Raw genomic sequence first — 9,290 nt, forward strand, 5'->3', positions numbered from 1 at the left:
TAATCAGCATTCTAATTGTTTCAAAGGTCATCTGCTTGTCCAGTCTTAACTTCTCTTCTAACCTCTGGTTTCATATCCTCAACTGTCCTTTAAACAACTTGAACTGAACGTCCTTTATACATCTTAAACTAAACATATCCCATGTGGAACTCACTATCTTTACCCCCAATTCTCCCTTCTTCTTAACCTTCCCATTATTGTCAAGGATACTACCATATTCCCAGGCATCCAGGCTTCCAATCTAGATGCCTGATACACAGTTGATACTTAATAAATGCTAGATGACTGATGCCCAACATCTCTATCTTATCTGCTTAAGTTGCTGTTCACTTTCTTGTATATATTGTTCCAAAATGGTTAGAACCATACTTCTTTCCTATTTATTCAATCAATAAATGTTTGCTAAGTATATATTCTGTGCAAATTACTGAACTGTGGGTTAGGGGAGATATAGTGATTAAGATGACAATATCTCAGCCCTAGGAGTGAAGACACACACAATTAACTAAAATATAAAATAGATTAGATGCATGGCTATAAGGTATCATGGAGAATAGAGCACTGGGCCTGTAGTCAAGGAGATCTAAATCCAGATACTTACTAACTGGCTATGTAACCATAGGCAAATCACAATCTTACTTTGCCTCAGTTTTCTCATCTACAAAATGGGGCTAATAATAGTAATTATCTCCCAGAGTTGTTGTGATAAATATTGGATCACATAGTAAGTGCTATATAAATGTTGTTATTGTTATTGTTTTTTCCATTAAGACCCCATTACTAATTTTAGTATATAATCTGCACAGAAGAAGGTCTGGAAGCTCCCACAAAACCAGTCAAGATTTTTATACAGTTTTTCCAAAGACCAATTTAGCTAAATTCAGAGAAGCTTATCACCACAATGTTGGTCTTTAGGTGATAAATTAAAAAAATTTTTTTTTGACCATAGCAAATCATAAACAATAGAAAGATTGTGATCTGAATTAAGAACTTACCACAGATCTCTTTTGAAGTACTAGACTGTGATAAAGAGGCCTACAAGATCACTCTCATTTTGTCTCTTTAGCTCTTGACTCATGTTAATTCCTGCCCACTGGATATCTTAGTTAGAATTTCCTACTTGTATCACAAATTTAATATGTTTAAAACTGAATTATGAGCCCTTACCCAAAGCTAGCTCCTCTTTCTACTTTCCTTTTTAGATCAGTGGCTTAACCATTTACCCAAACTTGAATTCTTCAATTTCATTTTCTCCTTCCTTCTATTCTTCCCTATCCCCTATCTAATCAGCTGCCAACTCATACTGATATCAATGGAAATTTCACTAGAGTTAATTTGCTTTTACTCCTTTGTATGGAAAGTTCCTTCATAATATCTATTTTCCTTTAAATTATATATTTTGATCATGACAATGACTATCCTTACCTTCTGAATTCCAGGATAGAGTCTTTTCCACCAAGGGCTCAGTGTAATTGTCTTTTTCAAATTTACTCTCTGTATCAGGTGCTGGTCTGTTATATTTAGGTCTTATGGCAGGAGAAAAACAGAAATATGGTGATGAGAAAACATTTTAAAGCTCTTCTTAAGTATTGAACAAGTCTATAATACTTTTCAAACCATTGCAGTAATTTTTATATAATGTCTTCTTTTCTTCATGAAAGGTTGATATTTCATGGTTGATTTTTTTTTCCATTCAAAATATGGTATAAAATCCTTGATCTTTAGCTCATTAAGACTTTTTTTTTTTTTTTTTTTTTTTTTTGCTAAGCAATTGGGCTTAAATGACTTGCCCAGAGTCACATAGCTAGTAAATATTAAGTGTCTGAGGTCGAATTCAGTCAGGTCAAATTCAGGTGCTCTGTTTTGTCATCTAGCTGCCCCTCTCATTAAGACTTTTATTTAACTGAGCATTCTGAATATCAACTAGATTAATTTATATGATGGGATATCTTGCACGGAATTGGTTCTTGGCAATAGTCCTCAGTCAGATAGCTGAGAAACAAGAAAACAACATGGATTACTAGCTTAACATGGACAATACAAGTATTTATTTTATCTTGTTCTTTTATTAAAATATAGGCTATAGTCAAGGAGGTTGTATTTTAAGCATACTTTTAAATTTTGTTCATTGGACATCTCACTTTTTAAATCAATGCTATGTGTAACTTTTTGAAAGAAACTATAATCAAATACATGAAACAGCATATGTAGAAAAAATTCTATTTAATTTTTATTAGTTCATATAATATTCTTTTTAGGTTAGAAGTTTACTATTACTTTCCTAAATCTTTCTTTCCTATGGTAAAATATTATGTCATTCCTTCCTTTAATAAACATTTAATAAGTGTTCCCCATATGGAAAATCTTGTGCTAGGAACTGACAGAAAATATAAGGATAAAAAAATTCCCATAGCCTTTACCCTTATACAATCCAGATCTATTAAGGGAGATAATTTTAATATAAAACAGAAAACAATAAATATGTAAGAAAAGTACAAAGACACTGCTATGAGAGTTGAAGAGAGAAAGACATTCTAGTAAAGTAAAGATTACATGGAAACATTTGCGTTATTTGAAAATTTTTTTGAACAATGGGTAGGCATATTTAAGTAGGTTGAAATGAGTTGGGAGAGCATCATAGCAGAGGGTGCATGCACAAAGGCATAGAGGCCTTTCTGCTTGTTGACTAACTGATGTAGTTATGAAATAGTAGTCTGGTAGAATAAATGATAGAGTACACAGCACAAATAAAATTTGAAAGGCAGTTTAGAGCCAGATTTTACTTCCAAAAATGCCTTGAAGGTCAAGCTAAGGTTTAATCTGGATCTGTCAACTGGATTTTTAAATATTTTGATAACTAAGTATCAACATAATTAGTATTCTTCATAATTATACTTATTTTATTTTATGCTTTTGAAGACATCATTTTGAGAAGAGGTCTATAGTTTCACCAGACTACCAAAGGGGCCATAACAAAAGAAAGATAAGAACTTCTCAGTTAGGGAGTTGAACTTGTAGACCACTAAAGGTTTTTGATGAGTAGATCTGAGTCTTGGAAAAACAAATCTGGGAGAAGTATGAATTTCATGAAACCATAAAGACAGAAGGATATTGAAAAATCCATCCAAGTATTAAAGTCATAGAGACCAATACTAGTGATTAGTATAGAGAATAGGAAAGGAGGTAGAGTATAAGGAACAGTGCTGATTTAAATTATTCTAAAAAAGAGCTTTTTACAATCCCTTTGAATTTTTCATTATTAAATCAGAACAGTGACTTAAATATTATTAAGCTTTTATAGTATCCTTGTATTCTGAACTACATTTATTGAATATTTAGGTTAACTTTTAATATACTGAACTGAACTGGGAAGAGGTCTTTGCAAATAGATGAAGGAACATTTACAGGTTGTGAAAGTGATTTGAAATCAATGAATAATGATTTTGGCTTATTTTTCCATCCTGTGATAAGTAAGCTTTGCAAATGTAACATAAAATTCCAAACAAAAACTCCCTCTTTCTAAGAATGTAAAAAAGGTAGAGGGGGATCTGCATTTTCCTGGATATTTTTCTTTTTTGTCCCAGCAGAGTGAAGGTTATTCAGGCAGCTGAGAATCCATAAAGCAACATTTTCCCTCATCCGCTTTCCTTGAGCCATATTAAAGCCTCAATAAATGCAAGTACTCCTTTGCTTTAAGCTTTATTGGCTCAGAAAAAGAAACCAAGAAACTTCATTGGAGACCAGATTAGGCCAAAGAGAGAGATTCTTTTTGCTCTTTAGCCCCATTATCAGTTCAGTAGTATCTTGATCAGCTTTCTCACATGTGGCCACAGATTCAGAAGACTGTAAACTGCTTTTTTTAGCAGCCAAATTGCAGAAACCCTTCTATTTTCATGTTCTAAAAGAGCTTATATTGTCCATCCTCTTTGAATGTGTCTTTAAAATCGGCCAATGCTGGGAGGATTTTAGACACATACCAAGGTTTATAAAAAGATGTTGCTGTTTAGCTTATAGTTTTATAGTCAGTAAACATAAAAAGCCCAGTGGGGATAAAAAGGAACTTAACCAGTTCTATCTAATACGTATAAATCTACCTAAGAGCTCAATGAACTGGAAGTACTCAGTGTACTACTACGTTTATTTCAGTTTAAGATGCAGAAAAGGGCCTTCTGCACATATGCCACATATTCTCTTCTTATGCCAAGTTACCACAAATTAAGAGACTGAGATGTGTAAACAAGGTCAGCCTGGACTGGGCCAACTTGGAATGGCATAATTGTCAGCTTTTCTGTCAGCAGTGACAGTTTGTTTTGAGTCAACATTAATAAACTATAGGTTATAAAAAGATTTTAAAAGATCAATTGCCAGGCACTTTGTTTACAAATTTCCCTGTTTTGCAAGGACTGAAAATTTCCACCTGTGAGGTTTGTGAGTACATGGGGAGTCTAATTAGTGTTTCTTTTTGCTATTGATGATGATGCAATGCAATTTTAGAAGCATCTTTTCCAGTTGGAAGGTAAATATTTAGATAAGAATCAAATAGACAATGAAAATTATTTTATACTACTATAAATAAATAGGATAATATTTCATTTGACTCTGAATTCAGATTTATTAAACATTAGGATACAAATCTACAGGGCATTTATTCTAGGGCACAGGATTGCAAATATGGTGATGTGATATCAAATATCAAATAGCTTCAGAGTTTGAGCAGATATAGGCTCTGGACTCTGATCTACCATATACTGGCTTGGTGATACTGGGCAAATCTTTAAGTTTTTTTCCTTGTCTATAATAGAAAGGTTTGGATTTGATGTTCTTTAAGTCTTTCTATTCTGAGATTTCAGAATTACTAACACAACATCAAAATACAGAACCCTAATCTCAGGGATCATTTGGCCCTATTTTTTCATTCTAGAGGTGAAAGAATGTTTGTTAAACTACTTTTATATAGTGGTTGGAGAGGATGAGTAGAGAAAAAGATGAGCTTGTGCCATGTTGAGGACAGAGGGACACTCCAAATGTTCTATTTCTATCCTCTCAATCTCAGGTGGAAATGAAGGAAGTTTTCAGTATATTGGGTGGATTCCCTGTGGCTAACTTCTGGGGCAATAGATATGAATTACATAGGATGGATAGGAAGGTATAGATGAATTGCAACCTTCATCACTGAAAGGTATATCCAAATTAAGACTACTGATCCATTTGAGGATCTGAGGTCACACTCAAATCAAGGAGAATATAGACCCATTTGAGTATAGTATCATCTCACATTTTTATATCCTTCCTTTCTTACCTCATGATTTTTTTTTCTTTTAATACTGCTTCTTTGTGTTAGTTTTTCTTTGTCCTGTTTTATTTGCGAGAGAAAATGAAATCGGGAAAAAAACATATTTTTTTAAATTTCCCTTTTCCTTTTAATCAACAGAGTAAGTTTAAGGTCTAAATTTACCTAAAGGGCTTTTTAAAATCCGTTGTACAGTTTAAAAATATCAGCCTATAATTTTACAGGTTTTTTTTTTTTTTTTTTTTTTTGGTGCCTATAATATAATTTCAACATCCTTACAGACTTGTTCTACCTGATGCCGAGATGGTTCTACAAAGTCATTATTTCTTTGTGGAACAACATTATAAATGAGAGCTCTATTCCTGGACAGACAAAATTTAGACTTGAGAAATTTAAAATTAATCTTTATAGAGAACTGAGGACATAGTGAGCAATGGAAGGAGGCATGGTCTGTCTGTAGTTAGGCTACATTGGGCTGATTGGAGAGATTTGAAGCTTGGTGACCTGACAAATTCCTGAGATTTGTGGCTGGTGGGCCACCCCATGCAGGAAGCGGAACTTATAGTTTGTTTGGAAGGGAAAATTCAAAGTCCTGGGGAGTAAATTGATATTGACCAGCAGGGGGCATCTGGTTTTAGGAGGAGAAACAAGAATTGACCCTTTCTGAGCCATAGAAAGATGTTTGAAGAGATCAAATAGGGAAAGGAAAGTGTCCAGTGACAACATAAAAGAAAAATGAGAAGAGGGGCAATTCTTTTCTTTTCAAGAATCCCATAGCCTCTTGTTTAAAGTCTAGTTAGAAATGACACCTCTCCAGTGAATTCAGACGTGGTCTGTGTCCCTAGCTATTTATTTTGCACATCCTGGAGTGGGGAGGAGTGATAGTTATAATCCTCAGAGAAAAACATTGGAAGAGTGTTAAGCTCTAGAACAGATCATTGATTAAAGATGGAGTCTTGGGGTGGAGAAACCAACCTTCTATCCTTCTAAGCCACTTAATTGGATATTGGGCAGTTTGATTTCACAAGTGTTCACTTGGGAATGAGGGGGAAAAAGAAGAACAAACTACATTTAGAATTGAACTGTAAGTATAAAAAAACCCTATAGATCAGGGATTCTTAATATTTCTTGTGTAAGAGACCCCTTTGCTGCCATTCTGGTAATGCCTATCCTTCTCAGAATGTCTTTAAATATATGAAATAGAGGGGCAGCTAGGTGGCGCAGTGGATAGAGCACCAGCCTCGAATTCAGGAGGACCTGAGTTCAAATCTGATCTCAGACACTTAACACTTCCTAGCTGTGTGACCCTGGGCAAGTCACTTAACCCCAGCCTCAGGGCGGGGGGGAATATATGAAATAGAATAAATTGGATGTCAAGAAAATTAATTATATCGAAATAGAGCTATTCAAATATTGGGGGAAAAGAACAAGTTTGTGGACCCCAGGTTGAGAATCTCTAACATAAAGAAACTTGGCATTGGGGTTGAACTGGATCCAGTATCTTGACCCATTGGCTGAACTATCCTACAAAAGGATATAAGTTTGAGTTTCTTCCTCTAAAAATGAGGGCAATAGATGACCTCTAAGTCTGCTGGTTTTGGAATCAGAGGACTTTTTTCAGGTCTTGCCTCTGTCACTTGCTGCCTCTGTGACTTCTCTAGTCATTCATCCTTAGTTTCCTCATCAGAAAAGTGAGAAAGTTGTTTTAGATGGTCTATTAATCCCTTCACATCTCTAAAGCTATGGTAATTCATATACTCACTGATTCATATTAGTGTTTACTTCTGTTAATCTGGATTAATAAAGTTTTACTACATGACTGTCCAGTGATAGATAAATCAAGTCAATAAGCACTCATTGTTCAGTTATGTCTGATTCTTCATGACCTTATGTGAGTTTTCTTGGCAGAGATATTGGAGTGATTTGCAATCTCCTTTGCCAGCTCATTTTACAGATGAGAAAACTGAAGCAAACCATTAAGGGAGTTGCCCAATATCATATCATCTGGGGCCAGATTTGAACTCAGACTTGAGTTTTCTCAACTCCAGCCTGGCACTCTATCCACAGCACTACTTAGCTGCCCATTAAAGCACTGCCTATGATATGTCAGTCACTGTGCTAAGTGGTGGGATACAAAGAAAGGCCAAAACAAACAAACAACAATAACCAAAAAAACCCTAGCACAAAACCCCCAAACACTCCCCCCCCCCCAACAACCAATAACAACAAAAAATAGCCTCTGCTTTCAAGGAGCTCATAGTTTATTAGAGGAGACCACATGTAAAGAACAATGTACAAACAAGATGCATACAAGATAAACTGGAGATAATCACTCCCAAATTATTAGATTGTCCAGATTTAAATCCTCTTAACTTTTAGACTGAAGGGTGTGAAATTCTCCTTAAAGATACTATTAAAAAAGGATCCAGTCTTTCATTCATATCTAATTCTTTGTGACTCCATTTAGGGTTTCCTGGCAGAGATATTGGAGTGATTGCCATTTCCTGCTCCCTCTCATCGTACAGATGAGGAGACCAAGGCAAACAGTATATAGAAAAATTCAATATATAATTATGCTAATAATTATTATCATTACAGGGATCCATGAGCAGCAGTAGCACAATGACATAGTATCTAGTGTTCTGATCCCGGAGTCAGAAAAAGCTGAACTTAAATCCAGCTTCAGACATTTAGCTCTGTGAGCCTCAACCTCCCTGCCTGTTTCCTTAGCTATAAAGTGGGGATTTTAGAAGCACCTACAATGAAGGTTGTTGTGAAGATAAAATGAGATAAAGCTCTTAACAGTGCCTGGCACATAGTAGGTGTGATATAAATTTATTATTATTATTATCATGTACCTTGGGATCCTAAAGCTATTAAATCACCTTAATAATAATTTCCTAATAGCATTAAACATGTATAGTACTTTCACTTTCCAAAGGATTTTACATTTGTCTTTTCATCTGAATCTCTTTTTCCTCTAAGGAGGCAAGCAAAGAAAATGTTCTGCAATAGTAAAATTATAGTCCTATGAGAAAAGTCATTTGGCTAGTACATTCAATTTGTTATTAGAGAGAATTGGGATCAGAAATAATTCTATTAATGCATCCTTCAGTATTTTTGTACAGTCTATAGGACTTGGGAGATAGAATATTTTCAGTGCTGGTGCTGATGTGCATTGGTTGTCTGGACAAGGCAGTTAACTTCCTGAACCTTGATTCTTCATCTGAAAAGAGAAACAGTGCCAGAATTACCAGCTTTTGTTCTAGGACAAGCAGTTCCTGCTTATGATAATGTGGGGAAGCAGGTAAGAGAATATTCTTCCTCTTTTGCACATCAGCAAATAGAAGCAAGATAAAATTAAGTCACACTGATAGTGGGTGACAGGATTTGGACCTGAACTCATCTTCAGCACCTGGCACATAGTAGGTGCTTAATAAATATTTATTGCTTGACTGAGCTTCTGATTCCAAATCTATCAATCTTTTTTTTTTTTTTACTATCCTATCATTCTTATACCACCTAACATTTTCACATACTCTTTCTTCATTTGTAAATATAGCTTTTCAGAGTTACATTTAATAATAGCTGACATTTCTATAACCCTTTAACGTGCTTTGCTTATATAATATCACTTAGAAGTCAGGCACAATAGATCCTTATTATCTTCATTTTTGGATAAGAAAATTGAATTTCAGAGAGGTTAAGTGTTTTGTTCATGGTCACAAGGCCACTGGGTATCAGAGCAAGAGTTAGAACTGAGATCTTTTGTGACTTCACATCCAATGCAGGTAGTTTATACCAAAAAATTGTTAAAAATTTACCTTTTGATTGGTAAGCATTGAAAAAGAGATGAAAATAATGATACTTGAATTACCCACCCTAAAGGGTAGCTGGGATTATTAAATGAGATCATGTTGTTAGGCAAGATCTTAAAATAAGACACCACTGCCCAAGGATAAATGGCAGGGGCTTTACTCAGCCTGAGTAGAGAGAAATA

At 34.8% G+C, this 9,290-nt stretch overlaps 1 protein-coding gene across 4 annotated transcripts in view; it reads right to left on the reverse strand.

Moving 5' to 3' along the window:
- Positions 1 to 9,290, reverse strand: part of WDPCP (WD repeat containing planar cell polarity effector) — a 401,691-nt gene that overhangs the window by 13,729 nt on the left and 378,672 nt on the right. For 3 of the 4 annotated variants that reach the window (XM_074287032.1, XM_074287033.1, XM_074287034.1), the window contains one exon: positions 1,426 to 1,526. In XM_074287032.1, coding sequence (XP_074143133.1) covers positions 1,426 to 1,526 — 101 coding nt within the window. Of the gene's footprint in view, positions 1 to 1,425; positions 1,527 to 7,558; positions 8,517 to 9,290 lie in introns of those variants that run through there. The other variant, XM_074287036.1, reaches the window with a different exon arrangement.

Source organism: Sminthopsis crassicaudata, chromosome 2 (genome assembly GCF_048593235.1).
Source record: "Sminthopsis crassicaudata isolate SCR6 chromosome 2, ASM4859323v1, whole genome shotgun sequence".
Taxonomy (NCBI): Eukaryota; Metazoa; Chordata; class Mammalia; order Dasyuromorphia; family Dasyuridae; genus Sminthopsis; species Sminthopsis crassicaudata.